The sequence below is a fragment of the Acipenser ruthenus genome, chromosome 17 (assembly GCF_902713425.1).
Source record: "Acipenser ruthenus chromosome 17, fAciRut3.2 maternal haplotype, whole genome shotgun sequence".
Lineage (NCBI taxonomy): Eukaryota > Metazoa > Chordata > Actinopteri > Acipenseriformes > Acipenseridae > Acipenser > Acipenser ruthenus.
The window spans coordinates 11,641,233-11,667,337 of NC_081205.1; the positions used below are offsets into that span (position 1 = coordinate 11,641,233).

At 39.1% G+C, this 26,105-nt stretch overlaps 1 protein-coding gene and 16 non-coding genes across 17 annotated transcripts; 16 read left to right on the forward strand and 1 right to left on the reverse strand.

Moving 5' to 3' along the window:
* Positions 1-4,140: 4,140 nt before the first annotated feature.
* On the reverse strand, positions 4,141-6,104 carry LOC131697887 (large ribosomal subunit protein mL62-like; the record flags this gene model as incomplete). The annotated part of the gene is made up of 4 exons (XM_058989630.1): positions 4,141-4,291; positions 4,625-4,794; positions 5,792-5,874; positions 6,053-6,104. Coding segments are annotated over 4 exons (390 nt in total), but the record flags the coding sequence as incomplete, so codon positions are not given.
* Positions 6,105-6,521: 417 nt separating this feature from the next.
* Positions 6,522-6,593, forward strand: trnaq-cug (transfer RNA glutamine (anticodon CUG)). The gene has a single exon. It is a non-coding gene; the product is annotated as a tRNA-Gln (tRNA).
* A 335-nt stretch (positions 6,594-6,928) lies between these two features.
* trnar-ccu (transfer RNA arginine (anticodon CCU)) lies at positions 6,929-7,001 on the forward strand. Its single transcript has one exon. It is a non-coding gene; the product is annotated as a tRNA-Arg (tRNA).
* A 709-nt stretch (positions 7,002-7,710) lies between these two features.
* Positions 7,711-7,783, forward strand: trnar-ucg (transfer RNA arginine (anticodon UCG)). Its single transcript has one exon. It is a non-coding gene; the product is annotated as a tRNA-Arg (tRNA).
* A 1,707-nt stretch (positions 7,784-9,490) lies between these two features.
* Positions 9,491-9,562, forward strand: trnaq-cug (transfer RNA glutamine (anticodon CUG)). Its single transcript has one exon. It is a non-coding gene; the product is annotated as a tRNA-Gln (tRNA).
* Positions 9,563-10,664: 1,102 nt separating this feature from the next.
* Positions 10,665-10,737, forward strand: trnar-ucg (transfer RNA arginine (anticodon UCG)). Its single transcript has one exon. It is a non-coding gene; the product is annotated as a tRNA-Arg (tRNA).
* A 1,710-nt stretch (positions 10,738-12,447) lies between these two features.
* On the forward strand, positions 12,448-12,519 carry trnaq-cug (transfer RNA glutamine (anticodon CUG)). The gene has a single exon. It is a non-coding gene; the product is annotated as a tRNA-Gln (tRNA).
* Positions 12,520-13,623: 1,104 nt separating this feature from the next.
* trnar-ucg (transfer RNA arginine (anticodon UCG)) lies at positions 13,624-13,696 on the forward strand. The gene has a single exon. It is a non-coding gene; the product is annotated as a tRNA-Arg (tRNA).
* A 1,644-nt stretch (positions 13,697-15,340) lies between these two features.
* On the forward strand, positions 15,341-15,412 carry trnaq-cug (transfer RNA glutamine (anticodon CUG)). The gene has a single exon. It is a non-coding gene; the product is annotated as a tRNA-Gln (tRNA).
* Positions 15,413-15,749: 337 nt separating this feature from the next.
* On the forward strand, positions 15,750-15,822 carry trnar-ccu (transfer RNA arginine (anticodon CCU)). Its single transcript has one exon. It is a non-coding gene; the product is annotated as a tRNA-Arg (tRNA).
* A 2,744-nt stretch (positions 15,823-18,566) lies between these two features.
* On the forward strand, positions 18,567-18,638 carry trnaq-cug (transfer RNA glutamine (anticodon CUG)). Its single transcript has one exon. It is a non-coding gene; the product is annotated as a tRNA-Gln (tRNA).
* A 337-nt stretch (positions 18,639-18,975) lies between these two features.
* On the forward strand, positions 18,976-19,048 carry trnar-ccu (transfer RNA arginine (anticodon CCU)). Its single transcript has one exon. It is a non-coding gene; the product is annotated as a tRNA-Arg (tRNA).
* Positions 19,049-21,794: 2,746 nt separating this feature from the next.
* Positions 21,795-21,866, forward strand: trnaq-cug (transfer RNA glutamine (anticodon CUG)). The gene has a single exon. It is a non-coding gene; the product is annotated as a tRNA-Gln (tRNA).
* A 637-nt stretch (positions 21,867-22,503) lies between these two features.
* trnar-ucg (transfer RNA arginine (anticodon UCG)) lies at positions 22,504-22,576 on the forward strand. The gene has a single exon. It is a non-coding gene; the product is annotated as a tRNA-Arg (tRNA).
* A 1,708-nt stretch (positions 22,577-24,284) lies between these two features.
* trnaq-cug (transfer RNA glutamine (anticodon CUG)) lies at positions 24,285-24,356 on the forward strand. Its single transcript has one exon. It is a non-coding gene; the product is annotated as a tRNA-Gln (tRNA).
* Positions 24,357-24,693: 337 nt separating this feature from the next.
* trnar-ccu (transfer RNA arginine (anticodon CCU)) lies at positions 24,694-24,766 on the forward strand. Its single transcript has one exon. It is a non-coding gene; the product is annotated as a tRNA-Arg (tRNA).
* Positions 24,767-25,476: 710 nt separating this feature from the next.
* Positions 25,477-25,549, forward strand: trnar-ucg (transfer RNA arginine (anticodon UCG)). Its single transcript has one exon. It is a non-coding gene; the product is annotated as a tRNA-Arg (tRNA).
* Positions 25,550-26,105: the final 556 nt, after the last annotated feature.

A 26,105-nucleotide genomic window follows, 5' to 3' on the forward strand; every position in this document is an offset into this window, starting at 1 on the left:
AGGGATATGGAGGAATGCAGTACAGTGTGCAGAGAGCTGATTCAGGCAGGGATATGATGGAATGCAGTACAGTGTGCAGAGATCTGATTCAGGCAGGAATATGGAGGAATGCAGTACCGTGTGCAGAGCTGATTTAGGAAGCAATATGGAGGAATGCAGTATAGTGTGCAGAGAGCTGATTCAGGCAGGGACATTGAGGAATGCAGTACCGTGTGCAGAGAGCTGATTCAGGCAGGGATATGGAGGAATGCAGTACAGTGTGCAGAGCTGATTCAGGCAGGGATATGGAGGAATGCAGTACAGTGTGCAGAGCTGATTCAGGCAGGGATATGGAGGAATGCAGTACAGTGTGCAGGTAGCTGATTCAGGCAGGGATATGGAGGAATGCAGTACAGTGTGCAGAGCTGATTCAGGCAGGGATATAGAATGCAGTACAGTGTGCAGAGCTGATTCAGGCAGGGATATGGAGGAATGCAGTACAGTGTGCAGAGCTGATTCAGGTAGGGATATGGAGGAATGCAGTATAGTGTGCACAGGGCTGACTCAGGCAGGGATATAGAGGAATGCAGTACAGTGTGCAGAGAGCTGATTCAGGCAGGGATATGGAGGAATGCAGTGCAGTGTGCAGAGAGCTGATTCATACAGGGATATGGAGGAATGCAGTACAATGTGCAGAGCTGATTCTGGGAGGGATATGGAGGAATGCAGTACAGTGTGCAGAGCTGATTCAGGCAGCGATATGGAGAAATGCAGTACAATGTGCAGAGATCTGATTCAGGCAGGGATATGGAGGAATGCAGTACAATGTGCAGAGAGCTGATTCAGGCTGGGACATGGAGGAATGCAGTACAGTGTGCAGAGTTGATTCAGGCAGGGATATGGAGGAATGCAGTACTGTGTGCAGAGCTGATTCAGGCAGGAAAATAGAGGAATACAGTACAGTGCAGAGCTGATTCAGGCAGCGATATGGAGGAATGCAGTACAATGGAGCTGATTCAGGCGGGGACATGGAGGAATGCAGTACAGTGTGCAGAGCTGTTTTAGGAAGCAATATGGTGGAATGCAGTACAGTGTGCAGAGAGCTGATTCAGACAGGGATATGGAGGAATGCAGTACCGTGTGCAGAGAGCTGATTCAGACAGGGATATGAAGGAATGCATTACCGTGTACAGAGAGCTGATTCATGCAGGGATATGGAGGAAGGCAGTACAGTGAGTAGAGAGCGGATTCAGGCAGGGATATGGAGGAATGCAGTACAGTGTGCAGAGAGCTGATTCAGGCAGGGATATGAAGGAATGCATTACCGTGTACAGAGAGCTGATTCATGCAGGGATATGGAGGAAGGCAGTACAGTGAGCAGAGAGCGGATTCAGGCAGGGATATGGAGAAATGCAGTACAGTGTGCAGAGAGCTGATTCAAGCAGGGATATGGAGGAATCCAGTACAGTGTGCAGAGAGCTGATTCATACAGGGATATGGAGGAATGCAGTACCGTGTGCAGAGATCTGATTCAGACAGGGATATGGAGGAATGCAGTACAGTGTGCAGAGAGCGGATTCAGACAGGGATATGGAGGAATGCAGTACAGTGTGCAAAGATCTGATTCAGGCAGGGATATGAAGGAATGCAGTACAGTGTGCAGAGATGATTCATTCAGGGATATGGAGGAATGCAGTAAAATGTGAAGAGCTGATTCGGGGAGGGATATGGAGGAATGCAGTAAAATGTGAAGAGCTGATTCAGGTAGGGATATGGAGGAATGCAATACAGTGTGCAGAGCTGATTCAGGCAGGGATATTGAGGAATGCAGTACAGTGTGCAGTGCTGACTCAGGCAGGCATATGGAGAAATGCAGTACAGTGTGCAGTGAGCTGATTCAGGCAGGGATATGGAGGAATGCAGTACAGTGTGCAGAGAACTGATTCAGGCAGGGATATGGAGGAATGCAGTACAGTGTGCACAGAGTTGACTCAGGCAGGGATATGGAGGAATGCAGTACAGTGTGCAGAGAGCTGACCCAGGCTGGGAAATGGAGGAATGTAATACAGTGTGCAGGGAGCTGATTCAGGCACTTGGTTGATGGCAGGTGCTTCTGTCTGGCTCTGATTCCTTCAGGAAATTTGGAAATCAGCAGGAAGTTTATTTCTATGAATGTTCCACAATCTAGAGAATGCATACCATAGTTTATTTCTTGGCCAACCAATTTATCTTTTTTCATTTATATATTTTGGAAAAGTTCTTTTCTGTAAATTCATATTCACGCTTTTAAAAATATTAAGTTTCTGCTTGGTTCACACCAATACTACTGTGGTTAGCCGCTGCCATGGTGTATCGCCCCCTTGTGGAAAATATCTGAAGTTCTTCACCGCTGCCTAGATCGAACTAAGGAGATCAAGAATCCACCAAATTGTCTAAAATATAACCTAAACGTATCAAATTAAAACAGCAGCAGTAGAAACGCTTACAAAAAATAGAATAATAATAAAATGATGTATTTATTACAGTTAAGTGGCCGACACATAAATATGGTTTCCATGGTGTAATGGTTATCACTCATGACTTTCAATCCTGTGATCTGAGTTCAAATCCCCGTAGGACAATCATTTTAGCATTATTATTCTTAAGATATTAAAAAGTGTTTCATCGAGCTGACGTTTCTATAAGAACATAAGAACATAAGAAAGTTTACAAACGAGAGGAGGCCATTCAGCCCATCTTGCTCGTTTGGTTGTTAGTAGCTTAATGATCCCAGAATCTCATCAAGCAGCTTCTTGAAGCATCCCAGGGTGTCAGCTTCAACAACATTACAGGGGAGTTTGTGCCACACCCTCACAATTCTCTGTGTAAAAAATGCGCGTCCTATTTTCTGTTCTGAATGCCCCTTTATCTCATCTCCATTTGTGAGCCCTGGTCCTTGTTTCTTTTTTCAGGTCAAATAAGTCCCCTGGGTTGACATTGTCTATACCTTTTAGGATTTTGAATGTTTGAATCAGATCGCCGCGTAGTCTTCTTTGTTCAAGACTGTATAGATTCAATTCTTTTAGCCTGTCTGCATACGACATGCCTTTTAAACCCGGGATAATTTTGGTTGCTCTTCTTTGCACTCTTTCTAGAGCAGCAATATCATTTTTGTAACGAGGTGACCAGAACTGAACACAATATTCTAGGTGAGGTCTTACTAATGCATTGCAGAGTTTTAACATTACTTCCCTTGATTTAAATTCAACACTTCTCACAATATATCCGAGCATCTTGTTAGCCTTTTTTATAGCTTCCCCACATTGTCTAGATGAAGACATTTCTGAGTCAACATAAACTCCTAGGTCTTTTTCATAGTTCCCTTCTTCAATTTCACTATCTCCCATATGATATTTATAATGCACATTTTTATTGCCCGCATGCAATACTTTACACTTTTCTCTATTAAATTTCATTTGCCATGTGTCTGCCCAATTCTGAATGCTGTCTAGATCATTTTGAATGACCTTTGCTGCTTCAACAGTGTTTGCCACTCCTCCTATTTTTGTGTCGTCTGCAAATTTAACTTTTTGTTTGCTTACTATACCAGAATCTAAATCATTAATGTAGATCAGGAATAGCAGAGGACTTAATACTGATCCCTGTGGTACACCACTGGTTACCTCTCTCCATTTTGAGTTTCACATGGAGTTATATGGTAATCTTAGGTATTGGTGAAGGCGTGGTTGAGCTTTAATGTACACTTCCAATTTCCCTTTGCTAAAATAAATCCCTTTGAGAACGAAAACCAGCGGTCCAGAGAAGCTGCTTATCTGCCTTTTGTACGCATTAAAAAAATGTGAAACACGCACTCAGTTTACCATTACCATGTCAGGAGGCTACTTTGACACTGCTCAGCAAACAAGTAACCTAACTTTCCAACACCACAACCATTGTAAACACACAGCAATGTGCAGATGTATTTTAAGATGTTAATTTACAGTCCACTGTGCCAGCCAGTATTTTAGAGTCATACTGATCATGCCTCTTTCAACTGATCAACTCTTACACATGTGGTACATCCGAGTAACTATTTAGAAAACTATTCATAACTTCCAATTACCCAACCCAGCAAAACCAGCCGACAAATTAAAATAAACGAGGAACAAACAACACTTTGTACAAGTCATTCATTTATTCTTTACAGATTGCTTCAATGCAGCCAGCCTTCATATCCTGGCATCACCTTCAATCAAACTCCTCGCGTCGGCTTCGCTTCACTGCAGTGTGCATTTTCTTTTGCTGCAGGCGTTCTCGGTTCATTTTGTCTATCCTGAAAAGAGAAACAATGTTAATTTGCTCTGGAGGCAAATTGTAAGGTTACGGCATCTCTGATCAAATAGTTTGTAAACATGAAGACAACTGGATATGGGAAAATGAGCATGAAGCTAATATCTGTTATCATCCAAAATCCAAGAAGTGACGCCAATATCACAACCCTCTTAGAGCAGAGTGCGGTTAGATTGTTTGCTACGGGAAGGATCAGCATCTGAAATAGTATAATTGAGGGCTAGTGCATTGCTGTGTCGTGGTACAAGGTAATGCTCCCAGTTTTAAATGAGCTCTTGGCAGCCCTGATCAGATCCTGGTGTCACAGGAAGATTACCTGTAGCGTCGGAGAGCCACGTCTTCTTGGGAAGGCTGCCTGTGTTTCACGCTGGCAGCAGCGATCATGTCTCGGATCTTCTGCAAACAGTCAGACAGATTGCGCATCTGGTACCGGCTCACTTCCGAGGTGACGATCAGCTCCCCACTTCTGTTTATTCGGTTTGTATGCTGAGATGCAAAATAAATCAATAAAAACATAACTAACAGGGTTTTAACAGCCAGTTCTGAGGCCTGACCTATTACATGTAGTGCTCAAAACAGTAGAACATATTAAAGTCCCTGATATTTATTTACTTACAAAAAAAAAGTATACACACCTCCTCAATTTTGTAAATGTCCCAGTGTCACGCAGCTGTGTACTATGTCACGCTGCTATCCCCTGATGTATGCAATTCGTGGTATTTTTTTGTAAGTAAAACTAAGGCTACGATTTTGTCACAGAGGTCATGGAAATCCTGAAAATCGTGAATTTGAATGTAGTCTTGGACGCCTGAAAATAGATGTGAAACACATTTGATGAGGCGCTTCCTTTATTTCCGTTAAAAAATGTACTGAAAATACTAATCTGTGTAGGTCAGCGAATGAGATAACTGAGCGAGCAAGTATGTAAATGGGTGACAGCTAAAAGAAAAACAATTGTGAGAGCTGTTTTCTGTAAAGAAAGAACAACAATGCATCGGAGAACAGAAGTTTTCCAACTTAGAGGCTCTTTTTACAACATTCTATTTCCGAATCGTGGAAAACTCGAAATCCTGGTTCACTCTAAAGTAACATTTAAACTTGCCAGCAGTCAAAAGCAAGTCTTTATATTATTGGTTCTGGTGTACTATTTAAATGCTCTTGTGTATGTTGATGTAGCTAAACCTACATTTGGACAACTTTCCGTGAATTCTTGTTTTTTTGCCGCACCTTGCCAGTAAAATGAACTAAAAAGTACTGCATCAAAATCATAGCCTTATAACAAACTAATTAGACCAATGTCTGATTTTATTCATGTTTTCATCGTATAGCACAGATTCATAGAGGTGTTTCTTGTTAAGCTTTCATTTCAGTTACAAGTTACAATATTTACCCTTTACACGCCAGCTGTTAGTTAACTTTCACATTTCTTCAATGTTATTAGCAGTCAGCTCCAGTGAATATGTAATCTTAGTATTGATGTTACCTGAGAAATAATCTTTTGTCGCACATCTTCAGGAATCCAATCAGCTGTTTGTATGTGGAACCGGACTTCAGCTTGTGTGTTTACTAGAACAAAATGTGAAAAATGTACTAGAACACAACAGTAGCTGACTCTCTATAACCTGTGATGTTGTTGCCTGTCTAGTTAACTCTGTGGAGAATGCTTCCCCACAACAGTGCTCCTGATCACCGTGTACATTAAACATGCTTGTGAATATTTTAACAAAGACTTCCATTTCCATACCTTTATTAACATTCTGGCCCCCAGGGCCACTGCTTCGACAGTAGGTAATGGTGAGGCGATCTACACAAAAACAAAAGGTGCACGTCAGTAAACATGCTTCACAATAACATGCTTTATAAAAAGTAGTAATTCAATGCAACACTATTATGTCATAGCAGTGAAGGATGGGGGATTGTGATACAGTCTGAACGAAGACAAGCTTTTCCAAACTAGTCTGGACTTATTACAGTTTTTAAAGCTCTGGATTCCCGGATCCAAGTCATTGTAAACATATTCGGTTGCTTTCACAGCCCGATTAAAACCAATCTTGGACTGTGTAATGTTACCCTGGGAAAGGTAGTCCAAGATTAGTGCTAATTAAAACAATCGCAGTAGAAACGCTTACACACACACACACACACACACACAAAAAGAGAATAATAATAAAATGATGTATTTATTACAGTTACGTGGGCAAGGCGTAAATATGGGTTCCATGGTGTAATGGTTAGCTCTCTGGACTCTGAATCCAGCGATCCGAGTTCAAATCTCGGTGGGACCTTCGTTTTAGTGCATTATTATTCTTAAGTTATTAAAAAGTGTTTCGTCGAACTGACGTTTCTATCATAATAAATGCTGAGAAATTCACTGCAAAGTTGTGGGATGGCACCTTTTAGCCATAAAATCTAAAGTATAAAACCCTCAGAAATACTTTTATTTGCTTTTGTCTGCTTTTGCAACCTGTACTGAAAAATCCAAGGTGACCGTAAAAACTTGCAGAGTACAGTACAGGTAAAAAGGTAAAGCGTTAATAATTTTTTTTTGGTTTACCTTCCATTCTGTATTTATCGATAGTCAGGCACACAAATATGAGCAAGAACGGCATTTTCTTTAGGAGCCCCAGTGGCCTAATGGATAAGGCACTGGCCTCCTAAGCCAGGGATTGTGGGTTCGAGTCCCATCTGGGGTGTAACGTGTATGTTTTTTTTTTCTCACGACTGTTTTATAAAAAACTTTCCAGACGTTTCCCCTCTCTTCAGCTATTATTCATCAAAATAAATAAACATATATTTCAACATGGTTAGCGTCAGTAACCATTTAAACACGGTGTCTGGTAAAGGCAATTTAACCTTACCACCCTAAAGTAACGTTAACCGCTATGATTAAATAGTAGTCCATTATATTAATTAATTTAACAGTATCTTATTAAACATTTGACAAATGAGCAAAAGCAGAGTGGCGCAGCGGAAGCGTGCTGGGCCCATAACCCAGAGGTCGATGGATCGAAACCATCCTCTGCTAGATTTTTTTTGTCAGTTTGTATTTCAGCCGCTTTTATATATATTTCATATTAACAATCACATACCGGTATGTATTGTTTATAAAACCATTACTTCACAGAAGCGTCAGTCAATTCCATTTGTGCCCTGAGTACGAGGGGCGGGGCATCACTCAGCAATAGGAAAATAACAGACAAGAGGCAGCGCCAATTGGGTAAGCACATAGCTTTAGGGTATGGGCGGGGCTACTGGCTGCTTTTTTAATTCCGTACCTCTTTGGGACTGTGGTAGTTCTGTACTTGTTTGCTTTGTTATGAAAAAATATTTCGTTGATACTGTAGTACAAACTACGCTAATTATAGATGAAAGTATTTACGTAAACGCTCTCTTTCGGTGAAAGACCGCGTGGCCTAATGGATAAGGCGTCTGACTTCGAATCAGAAGATTGAGGGTTCGAGTCCCTTCGTGGTCGTTTTATTTATTTTTTATTTTATTCATTAATTGTGTAACTTGTATTTCAGATCAAATAATACAATGTAAGTCAGTGTACATGTTTCTGCGTTTTAAAAAGTGATATAGGCTCTTTTCCTTTAGTGTGGTAAGGAAAATAATTTAACTTAAATATAGAAATATGTTCTACATCAGTGTGATCTCGTTAGAAATGTACCTAATGTATAGTCCAGTATATGTCAAATGATCAATTCCTTACGTAGATTCCTTCTATCGCAGGTGAATCAACTACAAGCTGTGCAGCTTCACTATTTGCTGTACGGGACGCGTCGTGTCGCAGCACTTTTGACTGCGCAAAGTGGTCACAGCTGTTGTTCACACTTTAAATACAGATTGCATTCGCAAAATTGGATACATTTACATTTAAAGTAAATGTGCTGAGTTTGTACCTCTTATCAAGAGGTTTTAAAAGCGACATCGTTGGTACATCCGTCCTCTCAACCAACAGGGAACCCGAAAGGGAGAATTTCAAACATTTGTCGCACTGAGACCCTCGACTCTGACCAGAAATGATGTCGGAGTCTGAAGTCTGGACGGTAAAGTTTTGTACTCTAAAGTAACATTTAAACTTGCCAGCAGTCAAAAGCAAGTCTTTATATTATTGGTTCTGGTGTACTATTTAAAAGCTCTTGTGTATGTTGATGTAGCTAAACCTACATTTGGACAACTTTCCGTGAATTCTTGTTTTTTTGCTGCACCTTGCCAGTAAAACGAACTAAAAAGTACTGCATCAAAATCATAGCCTTATAACAAACTAATTAGACCAATGTCTGATTTTATTCATGTTTTCATCGTATAGCACAGATTCATTGAGGTGTTTTTTGTTAAGCTTTCATTTCAGTTAGAAGTTAAAATATTTACCCTTTACACACCAGCTGTTAGTTAACTTTCACATTTCTTCAATGTTATTAGCAGTCAGCTCCAGTGAATATGTAATCTTAGTATTGATGTTACCTGAGAAATAATCTTTTGTCGCACATCTTCAGGAATCCAATCAGCTGTTTGTATGTGGAACCGGACTTCAGCTTGTGTGTTTACTAGAACAAAATGTGAAAAATGTACTATAACACAACAGTAGCTGACTCTCTATAACCTGTGCCTGTCTAGTTAACTCTGTGGAGAATGCTTCCCCACAACAGTGCTCCTGATCACCCTGTACATTAAACATGCTTGTGAATATTTTAACAAAGACTTCCATTTCCATACCTTTATTAACATTCTGGCTCCAGGGCCACTGCTTCGACAGTAGGTAATGGTGAGGAGATCTACACAAAAACAAAAGGTGCACGTCAGTAAACATGCTTCACAATAACATGCTTTATAAAAAGTAGTAATTCAATGCAACACTATTATGTCATAGCAGTGAAGGATGGGGGATTGTGATACAGTCTGAACGAAGACAAGCTTTTCCAAACTAGTCTGGACTTATTACAGTTTTTAAAGCTCTGGATTCCCGGATCCAAGTCATTGTAAACATATTCGGCTGCTTTCACAGCCCGATTAAAACCAATCTTGGACTGCGTAATGTTACCCTGGGTAAGGTAGTCCAAGATTAATGATAATTAAAACAATCGCAGTAGAAACGCTTACACAAAAAAAAAAAAAAAAAAAAAAAGCGAATAATAAAATGATGTATTTATTACAGTTACGTGGCCAAGGCGTAAATATGGGTTCCATGGTGTAATGGTTAGCACTCTGGACTCTGAATCCAGCAATCCGAGTTCAAATCTCGGTGGGACCGTCGTTTCAGTGCATTATTATTCTTAAGTTATTAAAACGTGTTTCGTCGAACTGACGTTTCTATCATAATAAATGCTGAGAAATTCACTGCAAAGTTGTGGGATGGCACCTTTTAGCCATAAAATCTAAAGTATAAAACCCTCAGAAATACTTTTATTTGCTTTTGTCTGCTTTTGCAACCTGTACTGAAAAATCCGGTGACCATAAAAAGCTTGCAGAGTACAGTACAGGTAAAAAGGTAAAGCGTTAATAATTTTTTTGGGGGGTTCCCTTCCATTCTGTATTTAGCGATAGTCTGGCACACAAATATGAGCAAGAACGGCATTTTCTTTAGGAGCCCCAGTGGCCTGGCCTCCTAAGCCAGGGATTGTGGGTTCGAGTCCCATCTGGGGTGTAACGTGTATGTTTTTTTTTTCTCACGACTGTTTTATAATAAACTTTCCAGACGTTTCCCCTCTCTTCAGCTATTATTCATCAAAATAAATAAACATATATTTCAACATGGTTAGCGTCAGTAACCATTTAAACACGGTGTCTGGTAAAGGCAATTTAACCTTACCACCCTAGAGTAACGTTAACCGCTATGATTAAATAGTAGTCCATTATATTAATTAATTTAACAGTATCTTATTAAACATTTGACAACTGATCAAAAGCAGAGTGGCGCAGCGGAAGCGTGCTGGGCCCATAACCCAGAGGTCGATGGATCGAAACCATCCTCTGCTAGATTTTTTTTGTCAGTTTGTATTTCAGCCGCTTTTATATATATTTCATATTAACAATCACATACCGGTATGTATTGTTTATAAAACCATTACTTCACAGAAGCGTCAGTCAATTCCTTTTGTGCCCTGAGTACGAGGGGCGGGGCATCACTCAGCAATAGGAAAATAACAGACAAGAGGCAGCGCCAATTGGGTAAGCACATAGCTTTAGGGTATGGGCGGGGCTACTGGCTGCTTTTTTAATACCGTACCTCTTTGGGACTGTGGTAGTTCTGTACTTGTTTGCTTTGTTATGAAAAAATATTTCGTTGATACTGTAGTACAAACTACGCTAATTATAGATGAAAGTATTTACGTAAACGCTCTCTTTCGGTGAAAGACCGCGTGGCCTAATGGATAAGGCGTCTGACTTCGAATCAGAAGATTGAGGGTTCGAGTCCCTTCGTGGTCGTTTTTTTTTTTATTTTAGATTTTATTTATTAATTGTGTAACTTGTATTTCAGATCAAATAATACAATGTAAGTCAGTGTACATGTTTCTGCGTTTTAAAAAGTGATATAGGCTCTTTTCCTTTGGTGTGGTAAGGAAAATAATTTAACTTAAATATAGAAATATGTTCTACATCAGTGTGATCTCGTTAGAAATGTACCTAATGTATAGTCCAGTATATGTCAAATGATCAATTCCTTACGTAGATTCCTTCTATCGCAGGTGAATCAACTACAAGCTGTGCAGCTTCACTATTTGCTGTACGGGACGCGTCGTGTCGCAGCACTTTTGACTGCGCAAAGTGGTCACAGCTGTTGTTCACACTTTAAATACAGATTGCATTCGCAAAATTGGATACATTTACATTTAAAGTAAATGTGCTGAGTTTGTACCTCTTATCAAGAGGTTTTAAAAGCGACATCGTTGGTACATCCGTCCTCTCAACCAACAGGGAACCCGAAAGGGAGAATTTCAAACATTTGTCGCACTGAGACCCTCGACTCTGACCAGAAATGATGTCGGAGTCTGAAGTCTGGACGGTAAAGTTTTGTACTCTAAAGTAACATTTAAACTTGCCAGCAGTCAAAAGCAAGTCTTTATATTATTGGTTCTGGTGTACTATTTAAAAGCTCTTGTGTATGTTGATGTAGCTAAACCTACATTTGGACAACTTTCCGTGAATTCTTGTTTTTTTGCTGCACCTTGCCAGTAAAACGAACTAAAAAGTACTGCATCAAAATCATAGCCTTATAACAAACTAATTAGACCAATGTCTGATTTTATTCATGTTTTCATCGTATAGCACAGATTCATTGAGGTGTTTTTTGTTAAGCTTTCATTTCAGTTAGAAGTTAAAATATTTACCCTTTACACACCAGCTGTTAGTTAACTTTCACATTTCTTCAATGTTATTAGCAGTCAGCTCCAGTGAATATGTAATCTTAGTATTGATGTTACCTGAGAAATAATCTTTTGTCGCACATCTTCAGGAATCCAATCAGCTGTTTGTATGTGGAACCGGACTTCAGCTTGTGTGTTTACTAGAACAAAATGTGAAAAATGTACTATAACACAACAGTAGCTGACTCTCTATAACCTGTGCCTGTCTAGTTAACTCTGTGGAGAATGCTTCCCCACAACAGTGCTCCTGATCACCCTGTACATTAAACATGCTTGTGAATATTTTAACAAAGACTTCCATTTCCATACCTTTATTAACATTCTGGCTCCAGGGCCACTGCTTCGACAGTAGGTAATGGTGAGGAGATCTACACAAAAACAAAAGGTGCACGTCAGTAAACATGCTTCACAATAACATGCTTTATAAAAAGTAGTAATTCAATGCAACACTATTATGTCATAGCAGTGAAGGATGGGGGATTGTGATACAGTCTGAACGAAGACAAGCTTTTCCAAACTAGTCTGGACTTATTACAGTTTTTAAAGCTCTGGATTCCCGGATCCAAGTCATTGTAAACATATTCGGCTGCTTTCACAGCCCGATTAAAACCAATCTTGGACTGCGTAATGTTACCCTGGGTAAGGTAGTCCAAGATTAGTGATAATTAAAACAATCGCAGTAGAAACGCTTACACAAAAAAAAAAAAAAAAAAAAAAAGCGAATAATAAAATGATGTATTTATTACAGTTACGTGGCCAAGGCGTAAATATGGGTTCCATGGTGTAATGGTTAGCACTCTGGACTCTGAATCCAGCAATCCGAGTTCAAATCTCGGTGGGACCGTCGTTTCAGTGCATTATTATTCTTAAGTTATTAAAACGTGTTTCGTCGAACTGACGTTTCTATCATAATAAATGCTGAGAAATTCACTGCAAAGTTGTGGGATGGCACCTTTTAGCCATAAAATCTAAAGTATAAAACCCTCAGAAATACTTTTATTTGCTTTTGTCTGCTTTTGCAACCTGTACTGAAAAATCCGAGGTGACCATAAAAAGCTTGCAGAGTACAGTACAGGTAAAAAGGTAAAGCGTTAATAATTTTTTTGGGGGGTTCCCTTCCATTCTGTATTTAGCGATAGTCTGGCACACAAATATGAGCAAGAACGGCATTTTCTTTAGGAGCCCCAGTGGCCTGGCCTCCTAAGCCAGGGATTGTGGGTTCGAGTCCCATCTGGGGTGTAACGTGTATGTTTTTTTTTTCTCACGACTGTTTTATAATAAACTTTCCAGACGTTTCCCCTCTCTTCAGCTATTATTCATCAAAATAAATAAACATATATTTCAACATGGTTAGCGTCAGTAACCATTTAAACACGGTGTCTGGTAAAGGCAATTTAACCTTACCACCCTAGAGTAACGTTAACCGCTATGATTAAATAGTAGTCCATTATATTAATTAATTTAACAGTATCTTATTAAACATTTGACAACTGATCAAAAGCAGAGTGGCGCAGCGGAAGCGTGCTGGGCCCATAACCCAGAGGTCGATGGATCGAAACCATCCTCTGCTAGATTTTTTTTGTCAGTTTGTATTTCAGCCGCTTTTATATATATTTCATATTAACAATCACATACCGGTATGTATTGTTTATAAAACCATTACTTCACAGAAGCGTCAGTCAATTCCTTTTGTGCCCTGAGTACGAGGGGCGGGGCATCACTCAGCAATAGGAAAATAACAGACAAGAGGCAGCGCCAATTGGGTAAGCACATAGCTTTAGGGTATGGGCGGGGCTACTGGCTGCTTTTTTAATACCGTACCTCTTTGGGACTGTGGTAGTTCTGTACTTGTTTGCTTTGTTATGAAAAAATATTTCGTTGATACTGTAGTACAAACTACGCTAATTATAGATGAAAGTATTTACGTAAACGCTCTCTTTCGGTGAAAGACCGCGTGGCCTAATGGATAAGGCGTCTGACTTCGAATCAGAAGATTGAGGGTTCGAGTCCCTTCGTGGTCGTTTTTTTTTTTATTTTAGATTTTATTTATTAATTGTGTAACTTGTATTTCAGATCAAATAATACAATGTAAGTCAGTGTACATGTTTCTGCGTTTTAAAAAGTGATATAGGCTCTTTTCCTTTGGTGTGGTAAGGAAAATAATTTAACTTAAATATAGAAATATGTTCTACATCAGTGTGATCTCGTTAGAAATGTACCTAATGTATAGTCCAGTATATGTCAAATGATCAATTCCTTACGTAGATTCCTTCTATCGCAGATGAATCAACTACAAGCTGTGCAGCTTCACTATTTGCTGTACGGGACGCGTCGTGTCGCAGCACTTTTGACTGCGCAAAGTGGTCACAGCTGTTGTTCACACTTTAAATACAGATTGCATTCGCAAAATTGGATACATTTACATTTAAAGTAAATGTGCTGAGTTTGTACCTCTTATCAAGAGGTTTTAAAAGCGACATCGTTGGTACATCCGTCCTCTCAACCAACAGGGAACCCGAAAGGGAGAATTTCAAACATTTGTCGCACTGAGACCCTCGACTCTGACCAGAAATGATGTCGGAGTCTGAAGTCTGGACGGTAAAGTTTTGTACTCTAAAGTAACATTTAAACTTGCCAGCAGTCAAAAGCAAGTCTTTATATTATTGGTTCTGGTGTACTATTTAAAAGCTCTTGTGTATGTTGATGTAGCTAAACCTACATTTGGACAACTTTCCGTGAATTCTTGTTTTTTTGCCGCACCTTGCCAGTAAAACGAACTAAAAAGTACTGCATCAAAATCATAGCCTTATAACAAACTAATTAGACCAATGTCTGATTTTATTCATGTTTTCATCGTATAGCACAGATTCATAGAGGTGTTTTTTGTTAAGCTTTCATTTCAGTTAGAAGTTAAAATATTTACCCTTTACACACCAGCTGTTAGTTAACTTTCACATTTCTTCAATGTTATTAGCAGTCAGCTCCAGTGAATATGTAATCTTAGTATTGATGTTACCTGAGAAATAATCTTTTGTCGCGCATCTTCAGGAATCCAATCAGCTGTTTGTATGTGGAACCGGACATCAGCTTGTGTGTTTACTAGAACAAAATGCGAAAAATGTACTATAACACAACAGTAGCTGACTCTCTGTAACCTGTGATGTTGTTGCCTGTCTAGTTAACTCTGTGGAGAATGCTTCCCCACAACAGTGCTCCTGATCACCCTGTACATTAAACATGCTTGTGAATATTTTAACAAAGACTTCCATTTCCATACCTTTATTAACATTCTGGCCTCCAGGGCCACTGCTTCGACAGTAGGTAATGGTGAGGCGATCTACACAAAAACAAAAGGTGCACGTCAGTAAACATGCTTCACAATAACATGCTTTATAAAAAGTAGTAATTCAATGCAACACTATTATGTCATAGCAGTGAAGGATGGGGGATTGTGATACAGTCTGAACGAAGACAAGCTTTTCCAAACTAGTCTGGACTTATTACAGTTTTTAAAGCTCTGGATTCCCGGATCCAAGTCATTGTAAACATATTCGGCTGCTTTCACAGCCCGATTAAAACCAATCTTGGACTGCGTAATGTTACCCTGGGTAAGGTAGTCCAAGATTAGTGCTAATTAAAACAATCGCAGTAGAAACGTAAATGTGGGTTCCATGGTGTAATGGTTAGCACTCTGGACTCTGAATCCAGCGATCCGAGTTCAAATCTCGGTGGGACCTTCGTTTCAGTGCATTATTATTCTTAAGTTATTAAAACGTGTTTCGTCGAACTGACGTTTCTATCATAATAAATGCTGAGAAATTCACTGCAAAGTTGTGGGATGGCACCTTTTAGCCATAAAATCTAAAGTATAAAACCCTCAGAAATACTTTTATTTGCTTTTGTCTGCTTTTGCAACCTGTACTGAAAAATCCGAGGTGACCATAAAAAGCTTGCAGAGTACAGTACAGGTAAAAAGGTAAAGCGTTAATAATTTTTTTTTTTTGGGTTCTTCCATTCTGTATTTAGCGATAGTCTGGCACACAAATATTAGCAAGAACGGCATTTTCTTTAGGAGCCCTAGTGGCCTAATGGATAAGGCACTGGCCTCCTAAGCCAGGGATTGTGGGTTCGAGTCCCATCTGGGGTGTAACGTGTATGTTTTTTTTTTCACACGACTGTTTTATAATAAACTTTCCAGACGTTTCCCCTCTCTTCAGCTATTATTCATCAAAATAAATAAACATATATTTCAACATGGTTAGCGTCAGTAACCATTTAAACACGGTGTCTGGTAAAGGCAATTTAACCTTACCACCCTAAAGTAACGTTAACCGCTAATGATTAAATAGTAGTCCATTATATTAATTAATTTAACAGTATCTTATTAAACATTTGACAACTGAGCAAAAGCAGAGTGGCGCAGCGGAAGCGTGCTGGGCCCATAACCCAGAGGTCGATGGATCGAAACCATCCTCTGCTAGCTTTTTTTTGTCAGTTTGTATTTCAGCCGCTTTAATATATATTTCATATTAACAATCACATACCGGTATGTATTGTTTATAAAACCATTACTTCACAGAAGCGTCAGTCAATTCCATTTGTGCCCTGAGTACGAGGGGCGGGGCATCACTCAGCAATAGGAAAATAACAGACAAGAGGCAGCGCCAATTGGGTAAGCACATAGCTTTAGGGTATGGGCGGGGCTACTGGCTGCTTTTTTAATACCGTACCTCTTTGGGACTGTGGTAGTTCTGTACTTGTTTGCTTTGTTATGAAAACATATTTCGTTGATACTGTAGTACAAACTACGCTAATTATAGATGAAAGTATTTACTAAACGCTCTCTTTTGGTGAAAGACCGCGTGGCCTAATGGATAAGGCGTTTGACTTCGAATCAGAAGATTGAGGGTTCGAGTTCCTTCGTGATCGTTTTTTTTATTTTAGATTTCATTTATTAATTGTGTAACTTGTATTTCAGATCAAATAATACAATGTAAGTCAGTGTACATGTTTCTGCGTTTTAAAAAGTGATATAGGCTCTTTTCCTTTGGTGTGGTAAGGAAAATAATTTATTATTATTATTCATTTCTTAGCAGACGCCCTTATCCAGGGCGACTTACAATTGTTACAAAATATCACATTATACAGATATCACACTATTTTTACATACAATTACCCATTTATACAGTTGGGTTTTTACTGGAGTAATCTAGGTAAAGTACCTTGCTCAAGGGTACAACAGCAGTGTCCCCCACTGGGGATTGAACCCACAACCCTCCGGTCAAGAGTCCAGAGCCCTAACCACTACTCCACACTGCTGCTCCACACTGCTCCAACTTAAATATAGAAATATGTTCTACATCAGTGTGATCTCGTTTGAAATGTACCTAATGTATAGTCCAGTATATGTCAAATGATCAATTCCTTACGTAGATTCCTTCTATCGCAGGTGAATCAACTACAAGCTGTGCAGCTTCACTATTTGCTGTACGGGACGCGTCGTGTCGCAGCACTTTTGACTGCGCAAAGTGGTCACAGCTGTTGTTCACACTTTAAATACAGATTGCATTCGCAAAATTGGATACATTTACATTTAAAGTAAATGTGCTGAGTTTGTACCTCTTATCAAGAGGTTTTAAAAGCGACATCGTTGGTACATCCGTCCTCTCAACCAACAGGGAACCCGAAAGGGAGAATTTCAAACATTTGTCGCACTGAGACCCTCGACTCTGACCAGAAATGATGTCGGAGTCTGAAGTCTGGACGGTAAAGTTTTGTACTCTAAAGTAACATTTAAACTTGCCAGCAGTCAAAAGCAAGTCTTTATATTATTGGTTCTGGTGTACTATTTAAAAGCTCTTGTGTATGTTGATGTAGCTAAACCTACATTTGGACAACTTTCCGTGAATTCTTGTTTTTTTGCCGCACCTTGCCAGTAAAACGAACTAAAAAGTACTGCATCAAAATCATAGCCTTATAACAAACTAATTAGACCAATGTCTGATTTTATTCATGTTTTCATCGTATAGCACAGATTCATAGAGGTGTTTTTTGTTAAGCTTTCATTTCAGTTAGAAGTTAAAATATTTACCCTTTACACACCAGCTGTTAGTTAACTTTCACATTTCTTCAATGTTATTAGCAGTCAGCTCCAGTGAATATGTAATCTTAGTATTGATGTTACCTGAGAAATAATCTTTTGTCGCGCATCTTCAGGAATCCAATCAGCTGTTTGTATGTGGAACCGGACATCAGCTTGTGTGTTTACTAGAACAAAATGCGAAAAATGTACTATAACACAACAGTAGCTGACTCTCTGTAACCTGTGATGTTGTTGCCTGTCTAGTTAACTCTGTGGAGAATGCTTCCCCACAACAGTGCTCCTGATCACCCTGTACATTAAACATGCTTGTGAATATTTTAACAAAGACTTCCATTTCCATACCTTTATTAACATTCTGGCCTCCAGGGCCACTGCTTCGACAGTAGGTAATGGTGAGGCGATCTACACAAAAACAAAAGGTGCACGTCAGTAAACATGCTTCACAATAACATGCTTTATAAAAAGTAGTAATTCAATGCAACACTATTATGTCATAGCAGTGAAGGATGGGGGATTGTGATACAGTCTGAACGAAGACAAGCTTTTCCAAACTAGTCTGGACTTATTACAGTTTTTAAAGCTCTGGATTCCCGGATCCAAGTCATTGTAAACATATTCGGCTGCTTTCACAGCCCGATTAAAACCAATCTTGGACTGCGTAATGTTACCCTGGGTAAGGTAGTCCAAGATTAGTGCTAATTAAAACAATCGCAGTAGAAACGCTTACAAAAAAAAAAAAAAAAAAAAAGATGTATTTATTACAGTTACGTGGCCAAGGCGTAAATGTGGGTTCCATGGTGTAATGGTTAGCACTCTGGACTCTGAATCCAGCGATCCGAGTTCAAATCTCGGTGGGACCTTCGTTTCAGTGCATTATTATTCTTAAGTTATTAAAACGTGTTTCGTCGAACTGACGTTTCTATCATAATAAATGCTGAGAAATTCACTGCAAAGTTGTGGGATGGCACCTTTTAGCCATAAAATCTAAAGTATAAAACCCTCAGAAATACTTTTATTTGCTTTTGTCTGCTTTTGCAACCTGTACTGAAAAATCCGAGGTGACCATAAAAAGCTTGCAGAGTACAGTACAGGTAAAAAGGTAAAGCGTTAATAATTTTTTTTTTTTGGGTTCTTCCATTCTGTATTTAGCGATAGTCTGGCACACAAATATTAGCAAGAACGGCATTTTCTTTAGGAGCCCCAGTGGCCTAATGGATAAGGCACTGGCCTCCTAAGCCAGGGATTGTGGGTTCGAGTCCCATCTGGGGTGTAACGTGTATGTTTTTTTTTCACACGACTGTTTTATAATAAACTTTCCAGACGTTTCCCCTCTCTTCATCTATGATTCATCAAAATAAATAAACATATATTTCAACATGGTTAGCGTCAGTAACCATTTAAACACGGTGTCTGGTAAAGGCAATTTAACCTTACCACCCTAAAGTAACGTTAACCGCTAATGATTAAATAGTAGTCCATTATATTAATTAATTTAACAGTATCTTATTAAACATTTGACAACTGAGCAAAAGCAGAGTGGCGCAGCGGAAGCGTGCTGGGCCCATAACCCAGAGGTCGATGGATCGAAACCATCCTCTGCTAGCTTTTTTTTGTCAGTTTGTATTTCAGCCGCTTTAATATATATTTCATATTAACAATCACATACCGGTATGTATTGTTTATAAAACCATTACTTCACAGAAGCGTCAGTCAATTCCATTTGTGCCCTGAGTACGAGGGGCGGGGCATCACTCAGCAATAGGAAAATAACAGACAAGAGGCAGCGCCAATTGGGTAAGCACATAGCTTTAGGGTATGGGCGGGGCTACTGGCTGCTTTTTTAATACCGTACCTCTTTGGGACTGTGGTAGTTCTGTACTTGTTTGCTTTGTTATGAAAACATATTTCGTTGATACTGTAGTACAAACTACGCTAATTATAGATGAAAGTATTTACTAAACGCTCTCTTTTGGTGAAAGACCGCGTGGCCTAATGGATAAGGCGTTTGACTTCGAATCAGAAGATTGAGGGTTCGAGTCCCTTCGTGATGGTTTTTTTTATTTTAGATTTCATTTATTAATTGTGTAACTTGTATTTCAGATCAAATAATACAATGTAAGTCAGTGTACATGTTTCTGCGTTTTAAAAAGTGATATAGGCTCTTTTCCTTTGGTGTGGTAAGGAAAATAATTTATTATTATTATTCATTTCTTAGCAGACGCCCTTATCCAGGGCGACTTACAATTGTTACAAAATATCACATTATACAGATATCACACTATTTTTACATACAATTACCCATTTATACAGTTGGGTTTTTACTGGAGCAATCTAGGTAAAGTACCTTGCTCAAGGGTACAACAGCAGTGTCCCCCACTGGGGATTGAACCCACAACCCTCCGGTCAAGAGTCCAGAGCCCTAACCACTACTCCACACTGCTCCAACTTAAATATAGAAATATGTTCTACATCAGTGTGATCTCGTTTGAAATGTACCTAATGTATAGTCCAGTATATGTCAAATGATCAATTCCTTACGTAGATTCCTTCTATCGCAGGTGAATCAACTACAAGCTGTGCAGCTTCACTATTTGCTGTACGGGACGCGTCGTGTCGCAGCACTTTTGACTGCGCAAAGTGGTCACAGCTGTTGTTCACACTTTAAATACAGATTGCATTCGCAAAATTGGATACATTTACATTTAAAGTAAATGTGCTGAGTTTGTACCTCTTATCAAGAGGTTTTAAAAGCGACATCGTTGGTACATCCGTCCTCTCAACCAACAGGGAACCCGAAAGGGAGAATTTCAAACATTTGTCGCACTGAGACCCTCGACTCTGACCAGAAATGATGTCGGAGTCTGAAGTCTGGACGGTAAAGTTTTGTACTCTAAAGTAACATTTAAACTTGCCAGCAGTCAAAAGCAAGTCTTTATATTATTGGTTCTGGTGTACTATTTAAAAGCTCTTGTGTATGTTGATGTAGCTAAACCTACATTTGGACAACTTTCCGTGAATTCTTGTTTTTTTGCCGCACCTTGCCAGTAAAACGAACTAAAAAGTACTGCATCAAAATCATAGCCTTATAACAAACTAATTAGACCAATGTCTGATTTTATTCATGTTTTCATCGTATAGCACAGATTCATAGAGGTGTTTTTGTTAAGCTTTCATTTCAGTTAGAAGTTAAAATATTTACCCTTTACACACCAGCTGTTAGTTAACTTTCACATTTCTTCAATGTTATTAGCAGTCAGCTCCAGTGAATATGTAATCTTAGTATTGATGTTACCTGAGAAATAATCTTTTGTCGCACATCTTCAGGAATCCAATCAGCTGTTTGTATGTGGAACCGGACTTCAGCTTGTGTGTTTACTAGAACAAAATGCGAAAAATGTACTATAACACAACAGTAGCTGACTCTCTGTAACCTGTGATGTTGTTGCCTGTCTAGTTAACTCTGTGGAGAATGCTTCCCCACAACAGTGCTCCTGATCACCCTGTACATTAAACATGCTTGTGAATATTTTAACAAAGACTTCCATTTCCATACCTTTATTAACATTCTGGCCTCCAGGGCCACTGCTTCGACAGTAGGTAATGGTGAGGAGATCTACACAAAAACAAAAGGTGCACGTCAGTAAACATGCTTCACAATAACATGCTTTATAAAAAGTAGTAATTCAATGCAACACTATTATGTCATAGCAGTGAAGGATGGGGGATTGTGATACAGTCTGAACGAAGACAAGCTTTTCCAAACTAGTCTGGACTTATTACAGTTTTTAAAGCTCTGGATTCCCGGATCCAAGTCATTGTAAACATATTCGGCTGCTTTCACAGCCCGATTAAAACCAATCTTGGACTGCGTAATGTTACCCTGGGTAAGGTAGTCCAAGATTAGTGCTAATTAAAACAATCGCAGTAGAAACGCTTACACAAAAAAAAAAAAAAAAAAAAAAGCGAATAATAAAATGATGTATTTATTACAGTTACGTGGCCAAGGCGTAAATATGGGTTCCATGGTGTAATGGTTAGCACTCTGGACTCTGAATCCAGCAATCCGAGTTCAAATCTCGGTGGGACCGTCGTTTCAGTGCATTATTATTCTTAAGTTATTAAAACGTGTTTCGTCGAACTGACGTTTCTATCATAATAAATGCTGAGAAATTCACTGCAAAGTTGTGGGATGGCACCTTTTAGCCATAAAATATAAAGTATAAAACCCTCAGAAATACTTTTATTTGCTTTTGTCTGCTTTTGCAACCTGTACTGAAAAATCCGAGGTGAGCGGAAGCGTGCTGGGCCCATAACCCAGAGGTCGATGGATCAAAACCATCCTCTGCTAGATTTTTTTTGTCAGTTTGTATTTCAGCCGCTTTTATATATATTTCATATTAACAATCACATACCGGTATGTATTGTTTATAAAACCATTACTTCACAGAAGCGTCAGTCAATTCCTTTTGTGCCCTGAGTACGAGGGGCGGGGCATCACTCAGCAATAGGAAAATAACAGACAAGAGGCAGCGCCAATTGGGTAAGCACATAGCTTTAGGGTATGGGCGGGGCTACTGGCTGCTTTTTTAATACCGTACCTCTTTGGGACTGTGGTAGTTCTGTACTTGTTTGCTTTGTTATGAAAAAATATTTCGTTGATACTGTAGTACAAACTACGCTAATTATAGATGAAAGTATTTACGTAAACGATCTCTTTCGGTGAAAGACCGCGTGGCCTAATGGATAAGGCGTCTGACTTCGAATCAGAAGATTGAGGGTTCGAGTCCCTTCGTGGTCGTTTTTTTTTTTATTTTAGATTTTATTTATTAATTGTGTAACTTGTATTTCAGATCAAATAATACAATGTAAGTCAGTGTACATGTTTCTGCGTTTTAAAAAGTGATATAGGCTCTTTTCCTTTGGTGTGGTAAGGAAAATAATTTAACTTAAATATAGAAATATGTTCTACATCAGTGTGATCTCGTTAGAAATGTACCTAATGTATAGTCCAGTATATGTCAAATGATCAATTCCTTACGTAGATTCCTTCTATCGCAGATGAATCAACTACAAGCTGTGCAGCTTCACTATTTGCTGTACGGGACGCGTCGTGTCGCAGCACTTTTGACTGCGCAAAGTGGTCACAGCTGTTGTTCACACTTTAAATACAGATTGCATTCGCAAAATTGGATACATTTACATTTAAAGTAAATGTGCTGAGTTTGTACCTCTTATCAAGAGGTTTTAAAAGCGACATCGTTGGTACATCCGTCCTCTCAACCAACAGGGAACCCGAAAGGGAGAATTTCAAACATTTGTCGCACTGAGACCCTCGACTCTGACCAGAAATGATGTCGGAGTCTGAAGTCTGGACGGTAAAGTTTTGTACTCTAAAGTAACATTTAAACTTGCCAGCAGTCAAAAGCAAGTCTTTATATTATTGGTTCTGGTGTAATATTTAAAAGCTCTTGTGTATGTTGATGTAGCTAAACCTACATTTGGACAACTTTCCGTGAATTCTTGTTTTTTTGCCGCACCTTGCCAGTAAAACGAACTAAAAAGTACTGCATCAAAATCATAGCCTTATAACAAACTAATTAGACCAATGTCTGATTTTATTCATGTTTTCATCGTATAGCACAGATTCATAGAGGTGTTTTTTGTTAAGCTTTCATTTCAGTTAGAAGTTAAAATATTTACCCTTTACACACCAGCTGTTAGTTAACTTTCACATTTCTTCAATGTTATTAGCAGTCAGCTCCAGTGAATATGTAATCTTAGTATTGATGTTACCTGAGAAATAATCTTTTGTCGCACATCTTCAGGAATCCAATCAGCTGTTTGTATGTGGAACCGGACTTCAGCTTGTGTGTTTACTAGAACAAAATGCGAAAAATGTACTATAACACAACAGTAGCTGACTCTCTGTAACCTGTGATGTTGTTGCCTGTCTAGTTAACTCTGTGGAGAATGCTTCCCCACAACAGTGCTCCTGATCACCCTGTACATTAAACATGCTTGTGAATATTTTAACAAAGACTTCCATTTCCATACCTTTATTAACATTCTGGCTCCAGGGCCACTGCTTCGACAGTAGGTAATGGTGAGGAGATCTACACAAAAACAAAAGGTGCACGTCAGTAAACATGCTTCACAATAACATGCTTTATAAAAAGTAGTAATTCAATGCAACACTATTATGTCATAGCAGTGAAGGATGGGGGATTGTGATACAGTCTGAACGAAGACAAGCTTTTCCAAACTAGTCTGGACTTATTACAGTTTTTAAAGCTCTGGATTCCCGGATCCAAGTCATTGTAAACATATTCGGCTGCTTTCACAGCCCGATTAAAACCAATCTTGGACTGCGTAATGTTACCCTGGGTAAGGTAGTCCAAGATTAGTGCTAATTAAAACAATCGCAGTAGAAACGCTTACAAAAAAAAAAAAAAAAAAAAAAAAAAATGATGTATTTATTACAGTTACGTGGCCAAGGCGTAAATGTGGGTTCCATGGTGTAATGGTTAGCACTCTGGACTCTGAATCCAGCGATCCGAGTTCAAATCTCGGTGGGACCTTCGTTTCAGTGCATTATTATTCTTAAGTTATTAAAAAGTGTTTAGTCGAACTGACGTTTCTATCATAATAAATGCTGAGAAATTCACTGCAAAGTTGTGGGATGGCACCTTTTAGCCATAAAATCTAAAGTATAAAACCCTCAGAAATACTTTTATTTGCTTTTGTCTGCTTTTGCAACCTGTACTGAAAAATCCGAGGTGACCATAAAAAGCTTGCAGAGTACAGTACAGGTAAAAAGGTAAAGCGTTAATATTTTTTTTTTTGGGTTCCCTTCCATTCTGTATTTAGCGATAGTCTGGCACACAAATATGAGCAAGAACGGCATTTTCTTTAGGAGCCCCAGTGGCCTAATGGATAAGGCACTGGCCTCCTAAGCCAGGGATTGTGGGTTCGAGTCCCATCTGGGGTGTAACGTGTATGTTTTTTTTTTTCTCACGACTGTTTTATAATAAACTTTCCAGACGTTTCCCCTCTTTTCAGCTATTATTCATCAAAATAAATAAACATATATTTCAACATGGTTAGCGTCAGTAACCATTTAAACACGGTGTCTGGTAAAGGCAATTTAACCTTACCACCCTAGAGTAACGTTAACCGCTATGATTAAATAGTAGTCCATTATATTAATTAATTTAACAGTATCTTATTAAACATTTGACAACTGAGCAAAAGCAGAGTGGCGCAGCGGAAGCGTGCTGGGCCCATAACCCAGAGGTCGATGGATCGAAACCATCCTCTGCTAGATTTTTTTGGTCAGTTTGTATTTCAGCCGCTTTTATATATATTTTATATTAACAATCACATACCGGTATGTATTGTTTATAAAACCATTACTTCACAGAAGCGTCAGTCAATTCCTTTTGTGCCCTGAGTACGAGGGGCGGGGCATCACTCCCCAATAGGAAAATAACAGACAAGAGGCAGCGCCAATTGGGTAAGCACATAGCTTTAGGGTATGGGCGGGGCTACTGGCTGCTTTTTTAATACCGTACCTCTTTGGGACTGTGGTAGTTCTGTACTTGTTTGCTTTGTTATGAAAAAAATTTTCGTTGATACTGTAGTACAAACTACGCTAATTATAGATGAAAGTATTTACGTAAACGCTCTCTTTCGGTGAAAGACCGCGTGGCCTAATGGATAAGGCGTCTGACTTCGAATCAGAAGATTGAGGGTTCGAGTCCCTTCGTGGTCGTTTCTTTATTTTAGATTTTATTTATTAATTGTGTAACTTGTATTTCAGATCAAATAATACAATGTAAGTCAGTGTACATGTTTCTGCGTTTTAAAAAGTGATATAGGCTCTTTTCCTTTGGTGTGGTAAGGAAAATAATTTAACTTAAATATAGAAATATGTTCTACATCAGTGTGATCTCGTTAGAAATGTACCTAATGTATAGTCCAGTATATGTCAAATGATCAATTCCTTACGTAGATTCCTTCTGTCGCAGGTGAATCAACTACAAGCTGTGCAGCTTCACTATTTGCAGTACGGGACGCGTCGTGTCGCAGCACTTTTGACTGCGCAAAGTGGTCACAGCTGTTGTTCACACTTTAAATACAGATTGCATTCGCAAAATTGGATACATTTACATTTAAAGTAAATGTGCTGAGTTTGTACCTCTTATCAAGAGGTTTTAAAAGCGACATCGTTGGTACATCCGTCCTCTCAACCAACAGGGAACCCGAAAGGGAGAATTTCAAACATTTGTCGCACTGAGACCCTCGACTCTGACCAGAAATGATGTCGG